Source organism: Xiphophorus maculatus, chromosome 2 (genome assembly GCF_002775205.1).
Source record: "Xiphophorus maculatus strain JP 163 A chromosome 2, X_maculatus-5.0-male, whole genome shotgun sequence".
Taxonomy (NCBI): Eukaryota; Metazoa; Chordata; class Actinopteri; order Cyprinodontiformes; family Poeciliidae; genus Xiphophorus; species Xiphophorus maculatus.
This window is the reverse complement of record NC_036444.1, coordinates 20,092,988-20,120,967: the sequence shown is the minus strand read 5'-3', so window position 1 is coordinate 20,120,967 and position 27,980 is coordinate 20,092,988. Positions and strand designations below refer to the sequence as shown.

General features: G+C 41.7%; 1 protein-coding gene across 3 annotated transcripts; it reads left to right on the top strand.

The window, feature by feature from the left end:
• The first annotated feature begins 171 nt into the window (after positions 1-171).
• Positions 172-27,123, top strand: LOC102230353 (receptor-type tyrosine-protein phosphatase beta-like). Of its 3 annotated transcripts, XM_023326895.1 has the most exons (34): positions 172-297; positions 4,175-4,552; positions 4,757-6,300; positions 8,407-8,686; positions 9,276-9,572; positions 9,784-10,047; positions 10,786-11,049; positions 11,513-11,782; positions 12,727-12,993; positions 13,085-13,351; positions 15,541-15,804; positions 16,662-16,925; positions 17,026-17,289; positions 17,381-17,638; positions 18,030-18,299; positions 18,414-18,677; positions 18,768-19,034; positions 20,323-20,607; positions 20,844-21,122; positions 21,204-21,353; positions 21,598-21,871; positions 22,076-22,188; positions 22,334-22,439; positions 22,677-22,754; positions 23,152-23,169; positions 23,264-23,345; positions 23,850-23,940; positions 24,024-24,100; positions 24,767-24,901; positions 25,009-25,131; positions 25,216-25,379; positions 25,753-25,888; positions 26,438-26,557; positions 26,641-27,123. In XM_023326895.1, exons 1-33 carry the CDS (start codon positions 252-254, stop codon positions 26,537-26,539), a joined length of 7,941 nt encoding a protein of 2,646 aa, XP_023182663.1. In that variant the 5' UTR covers positions 172-251; the 3' UTR covers positions 26,540-26,557; positions 26,641-27,123. The 3 variants fall into 3 exon arrangements, with proteins under 3 accessions (XP_023182663.1, XP_023182657.1, XP_023182651.1); XM_023326889.1 differs by having other exon boundaries at positions 4,175-6,300; positions 23,158-23,169; XM_023326883.1 differs by having other exon boundaries at positions 4,175-6,300.
• The last annotated feature ends 857 nt before the right edge of the window (positions 27,124-27,980 follow it).

Genomic DNA, 27,980 nt, shown 5'->3' with positions numbered 1-27,980 from the left:
AACCGGGCCGTGGCTGGACCTCTTGGGTCGCCTCCTGAGTTTTCCTGCTCAGGTTTATTAGAACAACCGAACATCCTGAGGAATTTCCTCCTTTCTGGTGTTTCCAGCAGCTCTGAAGATCCCGAACCTCAGATGAATGGGAGGAAGTGCTGCTGGCTGACTTTTTCCTCCCACAAAGACGCACTTCCTCCCAGCTCTGCTGTCCCCACTCATCAGCGGCCGCAGGACACACGGAGGAGCAGCAGAGGAACATGAAGGCCCTGGTTCTGCTTCTGCTTCTGGGATCCAGCTGTGTCTGTAAGTAAAGCGAGATATTTCTGTTGCTGGTTCTTATCCAGTATGGGATCCTTCACATATCTGTTTATCTTTTCTTTTTTTTCTTGTTATGAAGGACTTCAGACACCTGAAAAACTCTGAAAAACTTTATTAAAATCCTCATGAGTTCTGGTGGGAGGTTAAATAAAAACTACTACTACTGCGAGAATCAGAACCAGCGTGTCGTGTCAGTGTTGCCTTGTTCAAATCTTTTTTTATGGTAAAAAACAGGGGAAACTGTTTGTTTTTTGTTGAATTAAGCACAAGCAATAGGAAATTCATGTCGTGATTCAGACCGGAGTTGATCAAGCTCCCCAATAATGACGTTCTGGGCCAAAAACACAAATATTTTTACTTTCTCTTTGTTAATTGTGTCAGGGAATGATATAAACCTAATGGTTATATACAGCGTGTAACCGACAGATTTTGCACTGATTTAAATGAAAGAATGAAATAGTAACCAGTCCCAGAGCAGTCTGAATGGGTTCCCCCACCAGCCTGAAGAGATTTTTAAACGTTAACCAAGAATCCAACAAGACAGTAACACACTGAACCCGAGAGCTGTCGGGTTGGTTCTCTGCTTCGACCTGAAAGCAAACTGACAATTATTCCTGCCATAGTGTTTAAGTTTTAAACACAAATGGTTTCTGTTCCTTAGTCACACACTTCTGCGGCTGTTTTAATCAGTTACATTTATTATTATTTCATTACAAAATGCAATAATATTTACTGATCGTCTAGATCTTCATTCAGGTTTTATGAACTTCATGGAAAGATAAATGCAATGATCATGTTTTTAATTTAGCTGTTTTTTTTCTAATGAACACACCTAGTTCACCGCATATAGAATCCTAAAGGCGTAAATGGTTGATTCACCATCATAAGTCTCTCGTTTGGGGTGTGCTGTGGTGGTGCAGGTGTTAAGCACAAGCCACATATGGAGGCCTTAGTCCTTGACGCGGCTGTCGCAGGTTTGATTCCCAGCCTGCTGACCTTTGCTGCATGTCTTCCCCTTCTCTCATTACCCACTTTCCTGTCAATTAACTATCAAATAAAGGCCACTAGAGCCAAAAAAAATATTTAAAAAAAATAAGTCTCTCTGGTTTGTGTGGTCAGTAAATACACCTTTGTATACTAAAGGCAGCTTTCTGCTTGATTTTTACATTCCCGTTCCTGAGATCCTACAGCAGTTCTTAGAAGTCTACAAATCTTGGTTAAAGTACATTTTTAAAATTAAAACTAGGTCGTCATAAATAAAGGCAATAGTTTTTTTCACACAAAGAATAAAATGATAATTATCAGACGCAATCAAACAGAAAAACAACAAAAGCTGTTGGAAAGAAAAACTTTAATAAATTATATTTTTTAATATATCAGTATTGCATTGAAGGATGCATGTGAGAAAATGAAAAATGTCAAAGAAATAGAACTGGTTTATTGCTAAGTTTTAATCTGGTTCATTAGATTCACTACAATTAATGCTAGTTATTAACTCAAAAACATGGATTCACAAAATAAATCAAAAATATGCTTTACCAAAGGAGAGCTCCCAGCCTGTTCTGTAGGTGTCTGCATAAAAATTGCTTTCCCGTTTAGAGGAAATGCGTATTTACCTGCAACCACAGGGTTGTTGTTGGTGGTGGGCTTTTTTGTTTGTTTGTTTTATTTTTGGTATCGTATTAAAGAAATCGGTGTCAGTGAATCACTGTGTGTTGTTGGGGATGAGTACATGAAGCAAATAAACAATAAAAATTAAATTTTCAGGAGGCAGGACAAAAGTTTCTTTAAAAATGATGCCAATAAATCTCATGTTGAAACTTCCATGTTGCTTGGCTAACATGTGGTTGTGCTGAAGACAGAAATGTGAGGAGTAGATCAGTACAGTGGTGCTTCAAAGAGTTTGGTATTAAGCAATGTGAATTATTTTTGCTTTGTCGATCTTTAATTCTTTTAATTTGACCTTGATTTGTGTTATTTTTAAGGGGAGTGAAGCAGGTTATTCTTACTTTTTTATTTATTTACAGTTTCATTACAATTGATTTGCTTGTTGTTTTTTAAAGTAAATTCAAAAATTTGAAGATCTCTGATATATAAATAATCCTGTTTCTCAGGTTTCTGAATTTCTGACTTTCGATTGTTGCATGATCTGAGGACTATTTCATGTTGCAAGACAAGTTCTGTTTTGGTGATTTCTTGATTTTATTAAAACTGCATTCAGCTTTCCCAAAATGTAGTTAATGCCAGTTAAATCATTATTTAATTAATGGACAGTATGACCTTTTCACACAGGTCCATGTTGGTTTGGAGAGCTTTTTAAACAAAATAATTATTTGAAAATGGCCTTTTGTGTTACTCAGTTCTACTTTTATTAATTTTTTTGGTTGATATTAAAATTTCCTAGTATGATCTGAAGCATTTCAGTGTGACAAATAAGGCAAAAAGAGAAGAAATCAGGAAGAAGGAAATACTTTTTCATACAATGTGTTTCATAAAACAAACAGATAAACCAGGACTACAGACTGAACGCTCTCTTCCTCTGGAGTTTAAATTATTTTATGTTGGTATTTTTAAGTGTTGGTATTTTTTCCTTTTATTTCTCCTTCAGGTGTTGCTCTGAGCTTATAATAAGTAAGTAAGTAAGTTGTCAGTACAATGTTTTTTTTGTTTTGTTTTTTTTTTAAGTCAAGAGTTATTTTTATCCTGCAGGTGTTCTCCTGTTTAGGAAACTTCAATACCCCTTCCTTCCCCCATGTCAGTCCATAAATGTACCTGCAGGAAAACTCCAACAGTTCATGATTCACACACATTCTGAGACACGGCTTTCAACCTGATCAGAAATGTTGATCGAGTACCATAATTCCAATGTGGCTGTCCTGGGTTCAATTTTCAACCTGATGGACTGCTTGGTATCAACTAGGAAATTGGCATGTTCAGTATCTTTCTTCCAAAAATGAAGGCAAGTAGAAGAGGGCTTTGCAAAAAATGTAGCAAAGATAATTGAATTACCCCTGGTTAAACACAAATCTGTAATTCTAAGTGATCAGAATTACAAACAACACCCGCAAAAGGACTCTAAAAACAAAATCCAAAAACCAGAATAATTTTCAGATTCAGAATATTCATGTCCTGGATGGCTGAGAATTAGGAGTGCAACGGTACACAAACATTATCAGAAAAAATCTGAATCAGTTTATGGTGCAGCTGAGCAACAAATGATCCCCCTTCACTTTGACACCTGCAGCTTGATTTATTTAAAGTCTAACCTCCAGCGTCTGAATCAAGCATCATTCCTGCCAGGAGTTATTATTTGGAGATTATTTGGACCTCAACACAAGTATAAATGGAACAGGATTGGGACCAGACCAGAAATTGTAATGATTGTACAGCATAATAAGAAGGTCCTTAGAAACATGAGCATCTGTAAACTCTGCATGAAAATTAAGGAAGACATAAACTACAGTGCCTGATCAGTGATGGAGAACATTAAGATAGTTGACTCCTAAAGACACTTAGATCAAACTTAAAACAAGTAGTAACCTAAGCCACCACAGATGAAAACATTGACCTCTGTAGCTGGATCAATCACAGTCTGAAGCTACTGGTGCCTGAAGCTAATGATTTGTCTCATACTAAGTGAGGCTGAAAAACTATTGCAACCCGATGCAGACATATTCACAGTCAGGAGGCCATCAACAGTCTCCCTTGTCGTCTGACATCAGGGTGTGTCGTCACTTTCCTTTTTATTAAAATTCAGAAAATTAAATTGATTTGTTGCTAAGTCATATTCAGAGTTTAACCTTTTCTGAATATACAGATTTAATTGTTTGATGATCCTCATTTCTGATGTTTCTGTTTACAGGCACTTCCTTTCCCAGTTTTTCTTCACCTACGCATGAACCAGAGGAGCTATCCAGCGGTCCAGTCAGAACCAACACAAATGACCCATTGCCAAACACCGACAGAGCCCTGGGAACCACCCGACACATTAACATCTCCGACATCCACAGTTCATCAACTCATGGAGCTTCAGCTCATGGAGACACCACGAAACCTCCGGACTTACTTCCAGATGATACATCCTCAGTCTCAGAGCTTTTTTATCCAAACACAGACCAAACTGTTTTATCCAGTGTTGATGTGTCCACCACTGACCAATTAAACAGTCGTACTGTCCCATCTGGTCCAGGTGTGTCCACCACTGACCAATTAGAGGCTCACAATGCCTTATCTACCACAGGTGTGTCCACCACCAATCAGTTGAATGTCCACACCGTCTCATCTGGTCCAGGTGTGTCCACCACCAATCAGTTTAATGCCCACACCGTGTCATCTGGTACAAGTGTGTCCACCACCAATCAGTTGAATGCCCACACCGTGTCATCTGGTACAAGTGTGTCCACCACCAATCAGTTGAATGCCCACACCGTGTCATCTGGTCCAGGTGTGTCCACCACCAATCAGTTGAATGTCCACACCGTCTCATCTGGTCCAGGTGTGTTCACCACCAATCAGTTTAATGTCCACACCGACTCATCTGGTCCAGGTGTGTCTACCACCAATCAGTTGAATGCCCACACTGTGTCATCTGGTACAAGTGTGTCCACCACCAATCAGTTGAATGCCCACACCGTGTCATCTGGTACAGGTGTGTCCACCACCAAGCAGTTGAATGTCTACACCGTGTCATCTGGTACAGGTGTGTCCACCACCAAGCAGTTGAATGTCTACACCGTGTCATCTGGTACAAGTGTGTCCACCCCCAATCAGTTTAATGTCCACACCATCTCATCTGGTCCAGGTGTGTCCACCACCAATCAGTTGAATGTCCAGACTGTTTCATCTGGTCCAGGTGTGTTCACCAGTGACCAATCAGAAATTCCAACAATGTTATCAGGCACAAATGTGTTCACCTCTGACCAATCAGATGTTCTCGTTGTCTCATCTGGTTTAGATGTGATCACCACTGGCCAATCAGAAGTGTCAAACAGTTCAAAAGGACACATGAAGCCACAGCCTAAGACTGAAACACCATCAGTGTCAAATATGTTGTCCTCCCTTAATGGAAACCAAATTGGCTCCAGTGGAAGCAGAACAGCAAGGCATGATTCCTCTACAGGATACCCACGGGAGATCACAGGTGGACTGAAGGACTTCACAGTCCCCTTTGAGTTTTCACCATCTGCTACATCTACTTTTTCTGATGGCTCATCTGCTGACACTGAGCCAAACACCATATCAACAGCTTATCATATTACTTATACAAAAGGCTCTACCTTAGCTACACCAACCACAGCTTACACCCCTGGAGAATCACTCCTTACATCTGCATCCATGACAGAGACAAACCCATCATACAACCATTACAACCTTGTCACAGTTCCCGAAGCTTCACCTTCAGTTGAAGGCTTTTCTCAACATCCAGACACAGGTAGGACAGTGAGTGAAGTAGCTGACAACACACCTGGTGGCACACCTCGAACCGCACCTGAAGCCACATCTGCTGTTTCAGGATCTGCATATACATCTGCAATAACACCTGAGATTGGACCCATGACCTCACCTGGGGTCACTCCGAGAACAAACACTAAAACTACATCTACAACTACAAATGCAGCTTCTACACCTGGAACCACACCTGGAGATTCTGAACCTGAAACCCCACCTGGTGCTTTCACGCATGAAGTGAAGCCTGCAGTGACATCAGCAACGCCTACACCTCAGTCCACACCTGGAATCTCCACACTTGAATTCACACCAGCAGCTTCTGAACATGAAACCACATCTGCCGCTAAACATACAACTACACTTGCAATCAGAACTACAACCAGAGCGGCAACCAGTTCTACACCTGTGACCACACCCACAGTGACAAGTCGTATAGTGTCCAGCCCCTCTACACCCATAATGACTGTACCAACGAACCTCCCTAGCATCACCACGCAAACCACACAGTCAACTACACCTCCACTGCTGTCCACCACACATGTGAGTATACAATCTGTTAAAATAATTCTTCTTTTGCTCCTACTTCAGGGTTTCCCCCAGTGTATTATATGACTTACGGGCCACCAGGTTAAGCGTTGTTTGTTTTAAATAGGGTTTTTTTATACACTAGTAACAGTGACAGTAAAGATGAGTTAAGCCAGTTTTATAGTTGCAGCATTAATGTTGCCCAGACCACAGGGCTTAGTAGGCTTTCTGGGGGAAACCCTGTACTTTTATTTATACTATAATGGCAATACCTGGAATTGCTATGGGGTAGCCGTGACGTTCTCTTCTGGACTTTTACTGGTGTCTTTCCAGGTAGCCTCACTGCAGGCCCTTCCTTGACAGAAAATTATACAGGAGGAAAGGGGGCATGCAAAAGTTGCAAATTCGCATAACTACTACAAAAACAAACGTAAAACATTCTAACTTCTTCACTTTTAAGAATTGTTTTCTCTTTAATTGACTGTACCTTCTTGGCTTTGTTTCAGTGGGGCAAATGCCTGAATAATCAAATGTAACAGAGGAAAAGTTTAAAATGCTATTTTTCATACCCGATGCCAAGCATGGTGGTGGAGGAGTAATTATTTGGGCTTGTTTTGCAACCACAAGACCTGGGCAACTTTCACTCCATTAAATACTCTGTATGCCAAAGTAATGGAAGTCAAGTATAAACTCAAGTGTCTTACAGCTTGGCTTCATGTATGCAGCTCAGTTCCTGCTGGGTCATCAAAAGAACAATGACTGACAAAAGGGCAAGTATGCAAGCTAAAAAAGAAACAAAGTTCTTTTAATGGCTCATTCAAAGTCTATAATTTAACATAATTAAAATGTTGTGGAAGGTCCTTAGGAAGGCTGTACAAAAATGTTTCTCGTTAAATAACTAAACAAGAGTGTGCCATCATTCATCTACAACAATGAGAGAAATAGTCAGACTGAAAAAAAATCAATAATAATTGTCTAATTTTGCAAGGACATTAGAGGTTCCTCTGACTCTTACTGGTTAAGTTTCATTACTGAAGCATTATAGATGCATATACCCATCTACACTGTCTTATGAAAAGTGTGGTCAAAGTCCACTAGAGCTTGCATTGTACTCCTTAGAACAGATGTATGCAAACACTGTAGAAATTAAGATTTCTCATTTCGTAAAATCTGCCCTGACCTGCTGGAACACAATAGTTTATTCTCCCGGTGAAGATCAAGATAGCAATTTAAGTATCATTTAAGCGTTTACAATGAGGAGTTGATGAGACCAAGGATGTTTTTGTACCCAACTTTCTCATTTCTACATGGGTCCCAGGTAGATTACAACTCTTCCATAACTCTGAGAAGATTAAAGAGACAGAGCAGCATTTAAATGCTCATTAATTTTTTCTTCAAAACGATCAGTCTACTCAACTTCACACAACTTCAAACTGAACTTTGGGTTTTGTGTGATCAGCATATTTGTGGCCTCTTCCTGACTGGAAAACTCAACAATGGCTAATGTTGTTGGCCCTAATGGAGCCAGGCTTGATGTTGGAGGTTGGTGGAGAAAATGTTCAGGGCAGGCAGGAAGGAAGGCAGGGTGGGTCAAGCCTCTATTTGGAGTCAAAGAGTCCGAGTCAGAGTGAACTGAGTGGAGACCAGGAGCCGATGAGATGAAGAATGAAGCGTAGCTGCAGCCGACATCTCATCGGTCAACTGCTGAACTAATACTGCCACTCTGGACATGATTCACCTGCACTGGATGGTACCTATGTCACATGACCTCGTCTGTGTGCTAGCCTGGGTTGAAATGCACCATGTTTACCTTCTGTTAACGGGACAGACAAGAGATGCTCCCAGGATGTTTGATCCTTGGACTGTTGTGGAGGATTGGAAAGGTGAGAAAATTGGAGTGATTTGATCTTCCATGACTCTGTTGATCAGAAACCTCTGGAATAAGCTAATCCCAGATTTTAGCATTTGGTCTTTGCCATAGGCTATTAAATTATTTTGGCAATCCCCTTGCCTTCTCCAGAGTGCCACTCTTGGTAGAACCGCGCCATGACCTCTGAAGTTGAACCAATTGAGGTTTGGGAATTTTGGGGTTACAACTCATGAAGTGACCTCCTGTTGCAGGTCCAGACCTTCGCTGGACCAAGCTGCTCTGTGGAGCTAACACAGGTCAGGACCACCTGGGACTCAGCAGTGGTTTGGTTGACTGCTGCCTGTCCATCACCTGACTTCACAGCCTTCATGGATGCAGGCTCTGGGCCAACCGCGGTCCGCTGTGATCAGGATGGAAACAATGGATATATGTTTATCTGCAACATGACAGAGTTACAACCAGGAACTTTGTATGAACTACGGGTGATCTCTGGGAAGGATGAGGAGAGAAGCCTTGGCTCAATGCACACAGGTAATAACTTATTTGGAATAGTTTTCTCCATTTATGATCCTGTTCCCTTTAATTTTTCTGCAAGTTGATCTCCATTAAGGTTAAAACCTTCACATCAATTTGAATTTATAGTTAATGATAGAACATGGACATATTTAAACCAGATTCAGTGTATATTACTTTTGATTTAAAACTAGTTGAAAAAGGACTAAAACTATGAAGTATTGTCATTTCAACATCAGATTCATATTTTCCATCAATGTCTCAGCCAGTGTTTCAGTGTTACTGTTGGGTCTCAGCAATGGATTGTTTTTCGGTCAAGGCATTGCTACTGGTTCACTTCCTGCCCCGCCTGCTGTATTTTTTCTGTTTGCCTTAACTCAACGCTACATTCTGTTCTATTAGAAGGTAAAACACTGACTTACTTCAGTCCAACCAGCACTTAACTGGTTTCCATCCCATCCAAGCCTGTCAATAACCTGATCCCTGAGCCTACCCTAACCTTTTCACAGCCTGTCTCAAACCATAACCTGATCAGTTATTCTCCCAAAGTGTTCAAAGTGTCTTTCTGTCAACATCTCAAAAGATCTTCTCCTTTTTCCTCCCACAGTCCCAGTTGGTCCAGCTCAGCTTGAGGTCCAGTTGGACCTTGAAAGCATGGCTTCAGGTCATGAAGGATCCTCTGGGCTGCGAGTCCTCTGGTCCCTTTCTGTAGGACATGTGGACTGGTATAATGTAACTCTGGAAGATGTCTACTCCGGTATGTTTCGTAGCACCAGAGTCATGGGTTCTGCAGCTCCCCAGTATGGTTTCACCTCACTCATCCCAGGAACTTTGTACAACATCAGTGTGTTGGCTATATCTGGGAACAAGACTGCTGCACCAGTGCACACCATTGCAGTTACAGGTGAGATACAGGGTGGAAGATCTTGGCATAGTAACAAAAATTTACAGAATTGTTTAAAAAACTGCAGACCTTTTTACAAATCTGCTAGAAAATTGAATAAACTGGTATAGTTTTGAAGTTGTGTTATCCATCAGCACAACTTCCAGATCCAGATACTGGAAGATGTTATTAGTTTACCATCTCACTGCTGCCTGTCTTGGTATTCCTGCAGCCCCTTCAGTTGTGGACAGCCTTCAAGTAGCATCCTCATCTTTAGACAGCCTTGGTGTGCTCTGGCAGCCTGGCCCGGGACGAATGGAGAACTTTAAGGTCCTAGTGATGGACCAGGATGGGTTTCTCCTGAGGAACATCACTTTGAAGAACACTACGACCTACACCAAGCTGGATAGGTTGCAGCCAGGGACACCATACAGGGTCACCGTGGTAACAAATGCTGCTGGCCTGCAGAGCTCCACCTTCATCCAGGCCTACACTGGTAGGTGCAAATGCTGAAGTGATTTTGATGAAGCTTCTGAATGGTTATCTTGTATGGTGAAGAGCAGTTTTGTGCTGTCTCAGAGAGACATTTTTTTTAACTTTATATCTGCTGACCACTCTGAGACTTGACCAAGGAGGAAACAGAACCTGTACTCACTATGTAGCATTAGTGTGTCTCTGCATATTGTTGTAGGAAGAAACAGTCAGCAGTATATGTTCAAGATCAGCATATGGTGATCTGACAGACAATTAGAAATCCTTACCTTGTTTTCCTGAAGTGGGGTCTGATTCTGAAAGAATATGTGAAGTTTAAATGACACCAGGTTGTGAGTTTAAGGAGTTTATGATTAACTGGTTAGCTTATCTTCTTTTGCTTCTCTTGATAATGTGAACTTTCTCTGGCTCTTTGCAAGCCTGAAGTTTCCTCTCCACAAGACAAAGCAATGATCAAAGTCTAATCAGGTCACGACACCAGATTGACCATCTGAAGCCATGTTTGAGCTAATGAGTAGTTTGTTGCTGAAAGAATCTGGTATTCATCCATACAAGGTCTAATAATGACAACCTTAAAACACAGCTGCAAGACTTTTGCTCAGATAAAGACATTATCTTATAGAGGAGGTTGCAAAATTTTTCCAGCTGGTGTTTTCCAGCAGGTGAAGCAGATGAGGTGTCAGGAAAAACAGCACCAGAGGGTGAAGATAAAAAAAATAAAATGTTATCTCTTTTTCCTCAGTCCCAGCAGCTGTGTCAGATCTGATTATCAGCAACGATGGCAACTCAGAGAGTCTTCGGGCTTCCTGGACCCCACCTAAAGGGGGTGTGGACTTTTTTACAGTGACCCTGTGGGCTTCAGGTTTGACCCCTGAGCAACGAATCCTAGCCCCCAATGTCACCCAACTGGTGTTTGAAGGTTTAACCCCTGGACGCCGCTACCAGCTGTCTGTCAACTCATCAGCTGGAGGCCTGAGTTCGGAGAGCAGGACTGAAGGAAGGACAGGTGGGTCCAGGAACGTTTAGTTAGTCACATTGCATGTGGTTTGTTAAAACAGCACCGTCATACTGGAGAAGACCCTGAAAAGGTGATCGTGTACTCCATATCTGATTTACAAACAAAATAGCACCAGTGAGCTGCACATGCAAACATACCCATCACTGCAGCAGTTCTGGGAGATATTCACCTATTTCCACTGTATTAGGGATGAATACAATTCAATTCATATTTGGTGCAACTCATCCCATGTTACTGGTCATCTTTAGGGTTTATCTGAAGCAAGGCAGTCCTGTTTGAAGAGATGTGTAAATATAAACTAAAAATATTATAATATGGGGACACAAGAGATGTTGATGTTTCTATAACTTTTTAATGTATTTCGCTATTAAAAACAACATTAGGCCTCCAGCTGTTGTATATGTACCACAAGGGCCTTTTATAATGACTGCTCTGTGTCCTAATGTTTCAGTTCCTGACCAGGTGTCCACCCTCTCCATGTCCATCGACAGCAGCAAGCTGCAACTCAGCTGGTCTCCCCCCAGAGGTGACTGGGAGAACTACAGCGTTCTGTTGACAGATGGCCTTGCTGTTCTATTTAATAGGACCGTCAGCAAGAAGAGCAGAGAGCTTCTCGTGTCCGTCCAGAGCCTCGGTTTAGTTCCAGGACGGCTCTACTCTGCTGAGTTCACAGTGCACAGCGGCGGTTTGAGTAACACAGCCCACTGCAGCAGCAGACTAGGTTAGCTACTGTTATAACTATCTTCAATTTGATTTTATAAAACAAGTCATGTGAATGGACTGATACACTGGGACCATTTGAGCCCAGTTTGGTTTGTGTTGCAACAGTGCACAAGAAAGCAGCTCACTCACTTGATTGGAAGATAGGACTTCAACAGACAGGAACAGATTCAGGTCAGATTTTGGCAGAAAGAGAAAACCACAATCTGAATTTAAGGATAGCACAAAACAATATTCACAGATGGCCAAGATAGATCAGCTTAGCTACTAGAAGAGTTTTTGGACTGTGGTATTAGGCTGGAATAGCTAAAGGGAATCCACACATGCACAGGGAAAATATACAAACTTTGTGCAGAAAGATCCCAGGCCAGGATTGGAACCCAAAGCATTCTTTCTAAAATAACAAAATAAAACAATAATTTCACAGAAAACTAATGTACTTGTTTATGGTAGTGAAATAGAACACTGTACATTCCTCCCCAAAGATCCCATTATATATACACATCAAATGTGATGCATGTATTTCAAATATATGAAAACACCTGAGGTTCTACATAATGCCCCACATAAATACGCCCTGGGTGTTGTTTGTCTTCTGTCCTTCAGTTCAAATGTCCTAAAGTTTTGTAGCAACACACAGGCCTGTTTGTGTCTTGGTGTGAATAAGAAGCGGAATTTTAACATTTTTTTTAAAAAAACATTCAGTGATTGTATTAGCTGAGTTGAAGGTAACTGGATTTCTTATTTAGATTCTAGCCTCAATCAAAGGGCACAATTTAGAGTTTAAAGCTTAGAAACTCTTATTGACAATACTGCTTCACACACTGTAGATCTTCCAGTTTGGTGTGAGAAAGACTGTATCCACCAGCAGAAACTTAATCTAGGATTTAATTACTGAACTTTCAGTATTCTGATACTAAAAAGTTAAATCTCCCATTACCCCAGCACCTCGTCCTGTGCAGCAGCTTGTCCTCCGTCATGCTGATGAGACGTCTCTTAGTGTGCAGTGGAGACAGCCTGTTGGACGTTGGGACAGCTTCACGGTGCTTCTCACAGATGAGGACCTCGCCACTCCTGACACTCAGAGGATCCTCAGTGGTGGGTCCAGAGAGTGCACCTTTAAAGGCCTCACCTCAGGACGCCGCTACACTGTTACCGTGAAAACTAGCAGCGGTAACCTGAGCAACTCTGACTCCCTGACTGCATGGACCAGTACGTCTGAGGCCTTTATTGTTGTGAAGAGTGCTGCTTGACAGGTTACTTGGTTTATCATTTAATAATCTGCCACCATCTGTCCTCACAGCGCCAGCTCCAGTCAGCGGGCTGCAAGTTTTTAACCTCGACAGCACAGATATCCTGCAGGCTCAGTGGGAACTAGCTTCTGGAGACCAAGACTCATACCAAGTTCTGCTGGTCCGTGACAGCAGTGTCATCAAGAATAAGAGTGTCGCAGGTAACATCAGCAGCATAAGCTTCCAGAACCTAAGACCAGGAGCACAGTACAAGGTGGTGGTCACCACCATCAGAGCCGGATACACTTCCAGGCAGACTGTGGCCGAAGGACGCACAGGTAAGCTCACCAGTCACTGGCATGACAGTTCTATCAGGTGTCCTTTTCAAGACAATAGTGTAGGATTATTCACCCCCTGATGTGGAAGACGGGCCACAGTTGAGTGGTTGCATAGCAGCATGAAGGTTGTGGGTTTGAATCCCAGCCTCAGTTATTTTTGCATAGAGTTTGCATGTTGTTCCCATGCATGGGTGGGTACTCTCCACATACTCTAGTTTCCTCCCACTGGACAAAAATATGACTTTTAGGTCAGCTGATTGATCTAAATTGCCCTTAAGAGTTACATTCACAAAGGTATGTTTACCTGCTCAAATACAGCCAGGCTCTGTGAGGGTATCAGATGGTATTATGGCATGTGGTTAAATTAGTGCCCTTGCTAAAGCTCATTTCCACATTTGTGATGTTAATACAGAAAAAGCACAATTTTTTATGCTTTCAAGTAGACATCTTTTCAAGGGGCACTCATGGATTTTTACTCAGGTTTATAGAAACTTGAGTAAACTTAACTATAACTAAGGAAGAAGAGCTATGGAAGAAGAGGCTACTGGAATTGCTTCAGATCTGTTTTAAGTTGGCTATTATTGGTAGTAGACACCAAAGACAGGACAATCACTTTGCACTGTTGAACACATTAAGATACATTTATAAAAGGCAAGGCAACTTTATTTATATAGCACCTTTCAGCCAAAGACAATTCAAAGTGCTTGTACAAAAAAGGTAAAAACAACATACAACAGATTAAAAATAAACAAAATAAACATTACAATTTTGAATATAGTTAAAAAAATGTAAGAATAGGCAACATCAAATAAGAAGGTTTTTAACCTTTTTTTAAATAAACTCAAGGTAGGGGCAGCCTTACAGTGAGCAGGAAGCTTATTCCAGAGTGTTGGAGCATAAAAACTAAAAGCTGCTTCACCGTGTTTAGTTCTGACTCTCGGAATAGTTAGAAGGTTTGATTCTGATGATCTTAAAGGTCTGAGTGGTATAAATGGTTGAAGAAGATCAGAAATGTAGTCTGGGTTTCTATTATGAAGTGCTTTGTAAACCATTAAGGAGATTTTAAATTATATTCTTCGAGCAACAGGCAGCCAGTGCAGGGATTTTAGAACTGGACTGATATGCTGATCTCTTTTTGTTTTAGTTAGGACTCTTGCAGCAGCATTCTGGAGAAGCTGGAGCAGTCTTATTGCTTTTTTTGATAATCCAGTAAAAATTCCATTGCAGTAATCGAGTCTACTAAAAACAAAGGAATGAACTAATTTTTCAGAGTCATGTGGGGACATGAGTCATGTAATTTTAGCAATATTTTTTTAGATGGCAGTATGATGTTTTTATGATAGATTTGATGTGGTTATTAAAGTTCAGATCAGGATCCATGATCACCCCCAGATTCTTAGCTTCATCAGAGCATTTTAATCCAATGGACTGAAGGTGGGTGATTATATTTAATCTATGCTCTTTTGGTCCAAACACTAATATTTCAGTTTTATTTTTATTTAGTTGGAGAAAAGGCAGCTGGAGGTCTACATGTCTTGGTAGGATCATCAGTAATAATGGGAACATGACTTAAAGAAGAAACTTTTACTGACAGTTATTCTTGGATAGTGATACAGTCTCAACTTTAGAATGGGATAGATGTTAACAGATGAAATGAAGTTGATAAGACCAACAATTAAATATTGGTTTCAGAGCCAATGTTTACAGATTTCAGGCTATTTTAACGGGTCTTATGCGGCAGAGCAGACCAAAAAGAAAGACTCTCCCTCTGTTTGGGTTTGTTTTCAGCAGAAAGCCGGATATTATTGAAAAGCTGGAATTTGTGTGGAATTTTCAGGAAGTGTCGACAGGGACAGCAACACAAAAGAACGTCCAGGTCTGTTGGTCAGAGACTTCCCGTCAGGAAGAGCCTTGGTGTTTTGCCATTGAACTTTCTGAGAGTCTTCACATATCTCAGTATCCATAATCTTCAGTATTCCTGATGAATTAAAGTGGAACCCTGGTCCCATCTTTTCTTTTCTGAGTACAATCTTGAAACCTATTGCTACAGTTTGATTTCTTTAAGATGATTAAACTCTTCCCTGCTTTCAGAAAATCTAACAGATACACACTGAAGTGGCATGCACGATGTCGCTACTGTGCAGTCTTAACATCTGACTGCGTGTCTGACTCAACCTCTCTTCCCCCAGTGCCAGCGGCGGTCACTGATGTTCGGGTCAGTAACAATGGTCGCACGGATTTCCTCACTGTGTCCTGGAATCAGGCTGCAGGTGAGGTGGACAGTTACTTGGTAACCCTGAGTGACCGTGACAGGACACTACACACCCTGGCCGTGTCAAAGTTCAACCCTGGCTGCATCTTCAACTCACTGGTATCTGGACGCCTCTACAACATCTCTATCACCAGCTGCAGCGGTCGCTACAGAAACCACACCTACATCCAGGAGAGAACACGTGAGCAGTTCTTCTCTGAGTCTGAGTTCTGGGTGTTTTTCTCCATGCAGGTTTGAATTCTCTCTGGATTCTGAAGTGTCTCTATAAAGGTTTCCTGTTGTTTTGACTTGGTTCTTGCTTGGTTTTAGTTGTCAGTGAAACAATGACAATTTGTCTGTCTCTTGGTGTTTTTGTTCATACTTCACTGCCTTTACCTGGAACCCAGGCAAAGGCAAACCCTGCCTTTGCTTCAGATCTGTTTTAAGTTGGCTATTATTGGTAGTAGACACCAAAGACAGGACAATCACTTTGCACTGTTGAACACATTAAGATGCATTTGTAAAAGGCAAGGCAACTTTATTTATATAGCAAAGGCAAAGGCAGGCAAACCCTGCCTTTGCCTCGGTCCCAGCTTTCTCTGTCCTGGTTCTTATTGTGTTTATTTGGGTTCTGTCTGTCCCTTTTTTAGTTTTGATTATTTTTGTTTGGCTTCTGGCTATTACTGTCCTTGTTCTAATACTTTCTTTTGCATTCTATGTGTCTGTGTCCTAGTTCTGCTTGTGTTTGGTTTCTGACTAACACTTCCCTGGTTTTAATTTAATTTCTCTGGATTTTGGATTTTGCTATCCTTGGTTTAATTTTTTTTTTTTTGTCATGATTTTTTTTCTCTTGAATTTGTTGTGGTTTCAGCTCTTGTCTCTGGGCTCTATTTTGGTTCTTGATCTCTCTCCTCACAAAATCTTTTATTCTGGATTATGAATGTCTCTGTTAATCAATACTTTGATTGTTCCAGCTACTGATTTGATCAAAATTTTAAAAATCAAAGTTTCTTCCCAGATCCATTAAACAAGTTGTCACTTGTTTCTTTGACCCCTTAGAGCCCTCAAAGGTGCAGAACCCCACAGCGACTCATGGTGCTCGGGATGACTACCTGAAGGTTTATTGGCGTCATGCTGCTGGAGACCTTGACTTCTACCAGGTGTTCATCAAACACAACAACACCTTCCTGCAGAACAAGACAGTACAGAAGACACAGAGCGAGTGTGTGTTCACCGGGCTAGTACCAGGACGGCTCTACACAGTACTAGTGAACACCTGGAGTGGTTTTTACGAAGCTAGTGCGTCCACCCATGGAAGAACCTGTGAGTAACTCCCTGCCATTCATAATCTTGGTTATTTCTTAATATATGATGAAATGTTTTACGGGCTCTAACCACAGCTCCTGTGCTGTCCCTGCTTCAGTCCCAGCAGCAGTCCGATCTCTCAGTCTTGCGGGACGGGGGACTGAGGACCTTCGGGTGACGTGGTTGGCACCGCCAGGTGATGTGGATCACTATGAGGTGCAGCTGCTGTTCAGTGACATGAAAGTGTTCCCACCTCTCACTCTGGGCAGTGGGGTGGGGGAGTGTGTCTTGTCATCACTCACACCTGGGCGACTCTACAAGATCCTAGTTTCAACCTTCAGCGGTCCAAATCAGAGGGCCCAGTTCATAGAGGGTCGAACAGGTAAAATTTAGACACAGTCATAAAAAAATATTGCAATGCAACCATGAAAACCCCTGCATTGCTTTTAATTCGAGTGATTCGGTTCTGTTAGTTCCTAGTAAGGTGAAGAACATCCATGTTAACGGTGACAGCAGTCATCTGAAGGTGAGCTGGACACCTGGACCGGGTGATGTGGATGGATACTCAGTCTTTCTGTACAGAGAGAGTCGAGAACTGGCTGTCCAAGATGTCCTTAAGCACCAAAATGAGGTGACATTTGACTGGCTGCAGCCAGGTCAACTGTACGGTGTTATGGTTCAGTCTTCAAGCGGAGAGCTGCTGAACAACAACACATCCACGGGACGTACAGGTGAGAGCAAGAAAGAGGTTTGCAGCACACATTAGTCGGCCCTCAGTGAGCTGTGACAGTTTTCTCCATCCCATTGTCCAAAGTTTGTGCCTTCCCCTTTTTTCTTTCTGTCCTTCCTTCTTCTCTATTTACTGTGTGCCCTTAATTCATTCCTACTTGTCCATCTGCTTTGTGTCTTGTCTCTACTTTTCATGTTCTGCTTTCTTTAATTTCTTTCTTAATCATGTCCTTTTTTTTTCTTGTGCCATCCAAACATCCTTGGGTCCATCGTTTACTTGCTTGTTTCATTGCTTACTTCTTAGTTTGCCCTTTCTTGTTCTTCCCATTCTTTGTGAAGTCCAGAATTTTTAGATGAAAAATCTGCAGTTACACCATCCTTTCTGTTTTGCAGTCCCGTTAGCAGTCACAGGTCTACAGGTGGAGCCCGTACTGAGCACCTGTAGCCTGCAAGTGAGCTGGCAAGAAGCTCTTGGTGTGTCTGATGGATACATCCTGCAGGTTCTGGATGAAAGAGGCAGCATCGTCGCCAATGGCTCACAGCCCATCAGATTCACCCGGTACCGGTTTGATGGCCTTACGCCAGGGAAGAAGTATCGAATCCTGGTCCGGACCATCAGTGGGGGACTCCAGAGTCAGGGAGTTAGTGCTGAAGCTCGAACATGTAAGACTTTTGCTTCTACTTGCATAAATAGAGCATTGGTATCTGTTCAAGAATAAAATAGAAAATATACCTGGTCATTAAGTTCAAATCTTCATCTGTTTTCTTCTCCATCAGACCCAGCATCTGTTACTGATCTGTCCATCAAAACTAGCAACACTGCCAGCCTGTCTTTCCAGTGGTCCCCACCAGAAGGAGACTTTCAGCATTATGAAGTCTTTTTGTATAAAAGTGATGAGTCTCTGCAGGAGAGTCGGCGGGTCCAACCCAGTATTAAGCAGTGCTCCTTCCAGGGTCTCAGACCTGGAGCTCTGTACAGACTAGAGATTGTGGTCCACAGTGGAGACCAAACCAACCAGACATCCATGTGGGCAAGGACAGGTGAGATTTGACTCCAATTCTCAGAGTGGAGAGTGAAGCTGGGAGGTGATTGGACCAGAAGGCTGACCCAGTGAACATTGTCCTTTTCAGTACCAGCGCCTGTAGCATTTCTCAGAGCTCAGAGTGGAAACCAGTCTGACACGCTGTTGATCAACTGGGATCGCAGAGATGGTGATGTGACCGGATACCTGCTCTCACTCTACAGCCCTGATGGATCCCAGCAGGCTGAGCATCAGCTGGGTTCTGAGGTCACAGAGTTCATATATTCAGGCCTTGTGCCAGGTCGGCAGTACCGAGTCGATGTGTTGAGTCTCAGTGGAGAGCTTCACAACCTAGCCAGCACCGTGGGTCGTACTGGTAAGACCAACTATCACGTTAGAAACAGACGGTTTCAGTCACTAAAATTTCAAGAACATAAGAAAAGTAGTTTATAAAGATTTTGGTTCTTTTTAATGTGAGTGGTTCTGTCTTTATCTGCATATTTGGTATTCTTTCTCAGGTTAAGTAGCACATCTGACATTTGGGTCCAATGTTTTCCAAATGCAAAACAGGCAAAGTAGATGGAGAAATTTCAACTGAGAAAATAATTAAATAAAAACTTACAAAACAAGGAGGACATTGAGTGGGAAAATGGCAGAAAGAAAACAGAGACCAGGTTCCAAGAAGGTATGGGAGAATCCGGTGAGGAGTGAATGAAGGAGAAGTGATTAAATATTGGGAGTTAGATTGCTGGAACAACAGACTGGGACTAATTACTAACAGACTGTAGCTGAGAGCGGAGAGCCAAAGGCAGGCTGAGGGAGAGAGAGAGAGATGATAGAAGAGCAAGGAGGAGGAAACACTGACAGCTGGGAAAACATAAATCTAACTATAACAAAGAAAAACTAAACACAGGAAATAGTCAACATGATCTAACTTGAATAACTAAGAACAGACTGATCTCAAGTAAAATAGAAACAAGGCTGACCTAATCAAATAAAAGAGCAACTAAGGCAAAACACAACAAACTATCCAAAATTATCAGAAAAAACTAAACACAACCCTTAATCCAGACAGATTTTTACTCTAGATGCCTTGTCTTGTTCTTTCTATAGCACAACAGCTTTGTTTAGTTCTGCTTTGGTTAACTTTTGGCTTGTTTAATTTTACATCGTACAAAGATTTAACATTAACACCTATTTTTGGCTAAACTTCAGTTAATTTGATAAAAAAAATCTGTCTAATTGGCAGCTTAAATTGATGTGTCTCCCCTTTTTGCTTTCCGTCTGGACCCAGCTTGTGACAAAGTTGGGGCCTGTTGTGGCGGAAACACTAGTTTTGACAATGTTATAGAATGTAAAACAAAATCTAACCTAAATAGCCTAAATTTTATTTAAACCTGAACCAAAGAAGAACTAAGCCAAAATTAAATGACACCAAATGTCTAGATCTCCTACTGTTAAGAGGGTAAAGATGGCTGATGGAATTAGGAGCAACCAGGTTTATATATATAGGGAACATTGGGCAGTGTGCTGCCTTTGTTTGTTTCTCTTCCTTTCTACCTTTCGATCTTTCTCTATCGTTTCTTTCAAAGTTACTTGCTCAAGTTCAAAGACAAGAAAGAACTCTAAAATATTTGTCCTCAAACATTTCATCTAACTTACAGCTCCAAAACCTCCTTCCTCGTTCTTGTTTGGGGGAGTCACCAACACCTCCCTGGAGGTCACCTGGAGTGGTCCAGTAGGTTCTGATTATGATGACTTCGACCTGCAGTGGACTCCTAAGGACCAGCTGTCTGTTATCAACCCGTACCACAACCGAACATCAGGCAGCCGCATCCTAAAAGGGATGTTCCCAGGACGACTTTACACCTTCAGCCTTCGAACTGTCAGTGGGGCAACGCAGCCTGGTGCCACCTACAGCACTCCCATCCAAAAGAGCATTCGAACCAGTAGGTGGCAGCATTACACTTTTTTTCAAGAAATTGCAACTGATTTGGGTATTGGTACATCAGTGTCTGTATTTTAACCAAAGAGATTTCCAGATGAGAAGAATTAGCAATGGAAGAATAACCGATTTCAAAGTGATCAATGCCTAATCTTCAATCTGATATATATATAAAAAATAGAGCTCAGCCTGTTTTCAAGCAATTCAGCATCACCTGATCTGAGGCTTTTCTTTCTGCAGAGCCAGAGCGAGTCCATAGCCTCCACTGTCGACCACAGAGCTCTACCTCTATCTCCTGCTCTTGGGGACCTCCACAAGCTGACTATGATTCCTACACCATTGAATGTCTTCACCAAGACACTCACACCCTGGTCTATTCACGGCGTACAAGTCGAGTGTCCACCGGCTTTGTCATCACCCAGCTTGAGCCCCACAAACGTTACACCATCTCTGTGAAGGTCATTTCTGACGGGACGACCAGCGAGGAGGCAGAGTACAGCGTAGTCACTATGATCGACCGTAAGAAAGAATTAAGTTTAGCACGTTTGCTAGAGGGAGGGTGGATGAGCTAACCAGATTTTTTTGTTATGGTTTCTATAGGCCCTCCTCTGCCCCCACTGACTACCCGGGTCAGTGACAAGTCCACTTTGGTCACAAAGTCCTCGATATCATTCCAGTTTAATTGTAGCTGGTTCAGTGATGTCAATGGAGCAGTGCGGTTCTTTACTGTTGTTGTGACTGAGTCTGAAGGTGAGCATGACCAAAAACCCATCTTTAATTCTGACCAGAAACTGGTTAGGTCAGTGGATTAGGTTCTGACAATGAAACAGATATATTTTGATTTCATCTCAGGTGACTTTTTGATGAGTTATACTTTGACACTCTACCCCGTAGTTCTAGTTGAACACTGATTATTTAATGTGCAATTTAACTTTTAAAGGCCTTATCTGCTCATGGGTCTTGTTAACATGCAACCTCTGACCCATCCTTGTAGGTGTCAATGACTTGCAGCCAGACCATAACCACCCTCTGCCCTCCTACCTGGATTATAGATACAACAACTCAGTTAAGTCTTACCAGACCAACTACTTTCCCAGCCTCTGCTCAGATGGCTTAGACAGCAGCACTCAGATTTATAACGTCAGCCTTGGGACTGGGATGGACTCTCTAGGGGGTCCATGTGACCACAAAGACCCAAGTCATGCAGAGTCTAGCAGAGACCTTATCTACTTCTGTGATGGACCTCTGAAGTCAAAGACTTCATACAGGTACTGAACACAAACAAACAGGTCAGACTATAAATAATCTGTTTCCATGTTTCTCTGTCTGGTGTCTTGGCCAGTCCCATCAATCAGCAGTTCATAAAGTAAGGACCGACAAAGGTTTAGTTTGTCTTGAGCTTACTGAGAATTAGTAAGAATCGATTGTTGTTCACTGTTGACCCTAGTGTCTTGTCTTTTTGCTCCTCTCAGGATCAGCATCCGAGCTTTCACTCAGCTGTTTGATGAAGAAACTACAAATTCTGGATTAGCTTCTCCTCTCTTCACTGACACCTTCTTATCTCTGCCCATCATCACAGAGACAGGTCAGGCCAAATTTCACTGGCTACTAAAGATTCAAAACTTCCTTAGCTCAGATTTTTTTAAAAAATGAAACAGAGGGAGTTTTTCCTGGAGATGATGTCAAAATACTGAGATACTGCATGGATTTATTTTATTTTTCTCCTGCAGAACCTCTGAGCGGTGTCATTGAAGGCATCAGTGCCGGACTTTTCCTCATCCTCATGATAGTTGCCATCACTGCTCTCCTCATTTGCAGGCACAAGGCTCACAAATTGTGAGTATCTCTAGACCTACCCCTGTGGAAGGTACACCAGACACCTATATGACATCTAACAGTACAACAAACACCACATGACACCAGATGGCAAAACGCACAACACCTGACTGGTACAACACACAGCACACCACCGTACTACTACACACAACACCTGTGTAACAGGTGCATGGCACATGTTTAGCACCCGCTAATGTCAACTGAAATAAAAGGTGTTGTTGACGTTGTTTCCATCAGGGTGGAGGAGAGACCTGATGTCAGGAGATGTATAAGGAGAGAGAGGTCAGCAGCAGGAGTCCAGATGGGAGTCAGAGGGTAGGAACCAATCAATAAACAAGCGCTGTTATGGATGATGAACATTGCTCTGACCAAAACAGAATGGAGTTCCATCTACAGCCACTAGATGGTATCACAGCTAAACACGGAGAAATTTTAAACATTTAAATCCATCCACTGTCAGTAGATTTATTAATGATGCTATGCAGAAGAGTAACAAAGAAATACCATAGATAGATTGATACATAAGTATATTGATAGATTGATTGACTTTTGGTGAAAACTTTTCCACAACCTAACGTTTAGTTTAGAAAATAATCTAATGAAAGCAGAAATGAACAGACCAATCAGTTTTCTTCTAAAAGATTAAATCAGTTTTTAGCTATATTTATCAAAGATCTGTTAAACTCTAATGCCTCTTTGTCTTGTTCTCCAGCAACAGGAGAATCTCCAGGTGAGATATCCTGATGACTTTAATTAGTTTTTTTTTGTTTTTACATTTTTGGTGATTCCTCCTTGCAGTTACAAGTTTCGTTTGTTGTTTTCAGTCCCATCAAGATCCTGAACTTTGAATCTCACTACAACAAACTGCTGGCCGACTCCAGCTACCTCCTGTCTGAGGAGTATGAGGTACGCCATCTTCCTTTTAGCTAGTCAAGGAGCTGTTTCAGCTTTAGGAACCAGTTTAAGTTTAAAGTATGAGTCTGAATCAGTGGCTCTGCAGGTTGCCTCAGGTTCTCCTGTTCCTATTTCTCTCTTTGGTACTGAAACCTGCTTTGCTCCAGAGCAGTTCGGGTTTCATGTCACAGAGGTTTCTTATGTCTGAAAGAAGCATCTTCTGAACAGATGTTTGTTCAGTTTGTTAGAAAAAGGTATTCCCTGATCATGATTATGAGTGGTCATCTGAGTAACCTCAGCGTGAACGGATCCAGAGTCAGAAAACCTCGTTGACCTATAGAGAGCTTTTCGGATTAGTTGATAACATATCCAGGAGATAACTTATTGAACCCACCGAGTTCAGACTCCTTGTTTTTCCACTCATCTGTCTGACTAAAAGCTTTCTAAGCAACTGAAGAATAGTTCTAATTTTTTGTTGCTGTAAATATGCCATGATTCTTTCATTTTCCTCAAAAGGACCTGAAAGATGTTGGTCGTAATCAGCCACTGGACTCTGCTCTGCTGCCTGAGAACCGTGGGAAGAACCGATACAACAACATCTTGCCCTGTGAGTGATTTTTCTTTCAGCTCAACTGACCCATTTGTGTCTCCGTCTCACCGTCACTGTTCTCTCTCTCTCTCTCTCTACAGATGACTCAACGAGGGTCAAGCTGTCTTACGTGGATGATGATCCCTGTTCAGACTACATTAATGCCAGCTACATCCCAGTGAGACACCAGTATCTTCCCAACATTTAAATTTTGTGCAGAACCCCTTTGGTTCTTTTTGGTTATGAATGGGTTTTAGACTAAGACTTATGCTCTGTCTTTATGGCTATATTTTGATTAGCTTGAATTTCCATTTGCGGTTATTTACTGAGTTTTAAATGTTACTTTGGATTAATTTGGGTTTGGACCAGCTGTAATTATGTGGTTTTGTTTCAACTAGTTTTGTACTTATCCATATTGGTTTTGATGGGATTTGGACTTGTTCCTGACTTGGCTTAAACTGGTTATGGTGTTAAGTCTTGAGCTTTGATTTAGACTTGGATTTGAATTGGTTTAACACTGTAATTCATGTTCTGAGCTAGTTTTTTATTGATTGTACACTGGTTTTGAAAGTATTTGTACTAGCTGTTGGTTTACACTGTTGTATAAGAATTTGACCTAAGACTGAACTGGTTTGGACTCAATATTAGAATAAGTATTCCTGGTTCCCTGCAGTGTAAACATGAACTTTAATTTGGTCATATAACATTCTACCGTTCAGCCTGTTTTGATGCTGCATTTAAGCAGACACCAGGAATTATTTCTTCTCATCTCGTTTCAAAGCTGCTTTTGTTCCACCTACCTATTTCAGCAGAACTGAGTGTTTGGTTTTCTCTGTGTTTTTAGGGTAACAATTTCCGCCGGGAGTACATTGCCACGCAGGGACCCCTTCCAGGAACAAAAGATGACTTCTGGAAGATGGTGTGGGAGCAGAACGTCCATAATGTGGTCATGGTCACTCAGTGTGTGGAGAAAGGCAGGGTGAGTATAAGATAACCTAGTGCTGTTGTGTCTGAAGGAGTTTCTGAGACTCTCCTTTGGCCGCCTGTGTTTAAAAGATTTTGTTTTCTCTCTGATTCCCCATCCAGGTGAAGTGTGATCACTACTGGCCGTTTGATCAGGATCCTCTGTACTACGGAGATCTCATAGTCCAGATGCTGTCAGAGTCGGTTCTTCCAGAGTGGACAATTCGAGAGTTCAGAATCTGCAGTGTATGTTCCCCCAGCAGGAACAACATTCTCATTCTCTGTCACTGAGTGAGGTCAGACGATGATGTGATGTTTCTGTGTGTTCAGGAGCAGCAGTTGAGTTTCGTCCGCCTCGTTCGGCAGTTTCACTACACAGTGTGGCCCGATCATGGAGTCCCAGAGAGCACACAGTCGCTCATACAGTTTGTTCGAACCGTCCGTGACTATGTCAATAGGACTCCTGGTTCTGGTCCCACTGTGGTCCATTGCAGGTAAAAATAATGCTTTGAAATTAATAGACAGCTTCCCCAAAAAAACCACCATCTGATATAAAGAAAATAAATTCAATTTGAAGCTTTTTAAATTATGAGTTTGATCTGCATGCAAAATTCTGACAGATGGTTTACCTTGACACATCTTTGCAGCACTGATATAATTTGCAGTGGAATAAATTTCCTTTGGGAGTCAGAATGTGGATGAACTTTAGAATGTTTTCATCTTAAAGTTTTAACTCTTTCAGCTGCAAACATCTCATATCTCCACCCAATTTGTTGGTGTGCCCAAGGTGTTACATCTTGGTGTACTGACCGTTACTTATTCTTACTTTTTCACAACTTTCAAATAAGTCTGCTGCGTGTGTTTTAGTGCCGGAGTGGGCCGAACTGGAACTTTCATCGTCCTGGATCGGGTGCTGCAGCAGCTGGACACGAAGGACACAGCAGACATATACGGCGTTGTCTTTGATCTGCGCCTCCACCGGTCACACATGGTGCAGACTGAGGTGGGTCCGATGCATCCTGGGATTAAGGAGGCCCATTATGGTGCAGCTGTACTGATAAAAAGTGATTGCTTTTAGTACAAAGTTAAGCATTTCACCATAATTAAATGGAAAATGAAATAAAGATGAGAAAATTCAGAAAAAAAAGTTTGTTACAGAGCGGTTAGCAGTCCTACTACTAAATTCCCCCATATACTACCTAGGAACTAAGGACCTTCTTAGTTTAATGGAGCGGTATCTTCTACAGACAGCAGGAGGTTTCATACCTTTTGAGTAGGTAGACATGAATCTTAGAAAATATTTATTTTCAGCAAATCTGCATGAAAATTGTTTCCCAAAAAAGGGTTCAATAAGACCATGTCTCTCTCAGACCTATCTGCAGATGCAATGAAGTAGCTTAGAAATGGTAAAATCTGGGTGATCTGCAGATCTTATGTACTACTCCACTAATGTACTGAATTTAGCAATTCAATTCTGAGTAAAGCTTAAATTCCCCGCAGCTCTGCTTTGGTCATTCAAACTGTTTCTAACACAAACCTCCTCTCTGACCAGGGTCAGTACTTGTACTTGCATCAGTGCATTCGGGATGTCCTCAGAGCCCGGAAGCTGCGCAGTGAGCAGGAGAGCCTCGGTCATCCCATCCTAAGAATGTGAATCCCACCTGGCAGGGAGGTAAGCAAGCCACAAATGATGGCGTGTCTTATCAATAAGCATCAGAGGAATCACTAACAGGAGGTTTTGGTCCTTTCCCACAGAGACACTGTGATTGTACTGCCTGCGGATTTACTGTTGAGCTAACAGAGAAACACAGCCATTTATTTTTCTATCAGTGTTCATATTTTATTCTGCAGATTTATGATAATTTATGTAACGTGAACTGGAGTGTGTCTGTGGTTGTACTTTGTGTTTCTGTGTCACAATGAAGCTGTGAGTGGAAACAGCCTCAGGAGACTGAACATTTTGATCAGCTTCGATCACCAGAGCACCCTCCAGCTGCTAATCATTTGTTCAGACAACAGCAGACTCAGCTCCTCATTGAACGTGTTTATACAGTTGAACAGCAGTACCTGTATGTTACCTGTTCATCTTCTTCTACCTTAACCTGTAACTGGAGATCTGCTTAAAGTCATTACTGTACTTGTAGAGGTTCTGTACCTGAATGTGAGCCTGTGCCTGTACCTAAACATATCTGTCTGAGAACAGCTCATTAAACACACAGCACGTGTACAAATACCTGATTTCTGTGTTTATTGATCCAAACCGATTCAAATCTGCTCCAACAAAAGACATAAAAGTAGGCAACTCAGCATCAACATCACAACATGCCAAAAACACAGTTACAGCATTTTCACAGTGCTGCAGAACACTCCCACAATGTGCCAAAACACTGTAACTGCACTGCCACATTACAAAAATCACTTAACATTACTCTAGCATCTCTTTAACCATCTTACAACACTGGAACAGCTATGTAACAACTTCAAAACAATGATGCAAGAAATGTAATAACACTGAGTAACCCAGAATCAATAAAGATACAAAATTGCAACAACAAAAAAAAATTCTATGACAGCACTCTAAAAATGTTACATTAAATAAAAAATAAAAGCAACAGGAACAAAAAAATAACACTGGAAAAACTTTGCAACAACCCTTCAGCACTGCAAACTTGATGTAACAACACTTTGTCAATGCTGCATTGGTACTGCAAAATTTACGTAACAGCACTGGAAAAATACTGCAGCAACTATTTACATTAACTCCACAGCTGCCAAACAATACCAAGAAAGGAACAACTCTGCAACAAAAATGCAACAGCACTTTAAACATGCTATACCATAACTGCACAGATCGTATACCAGCACTGTAACAACGCTACAACAACACTGCGGCATCCCTGTAGCTGTTTTGAAGCAACACGGCAGAAAAACTGCAAAAAGGTCCTAACACTTTTAGAATGCAGCACTAATGCTGCACAAACAACACTCTAAAAACACTGGAACAACTCTAAAACTACACTGAATCAACAAAGCAACAGCAATGAAAATGCTGTAAAAACACTGTAATAGCCCTGCAACCACTCCTTAACAACGTC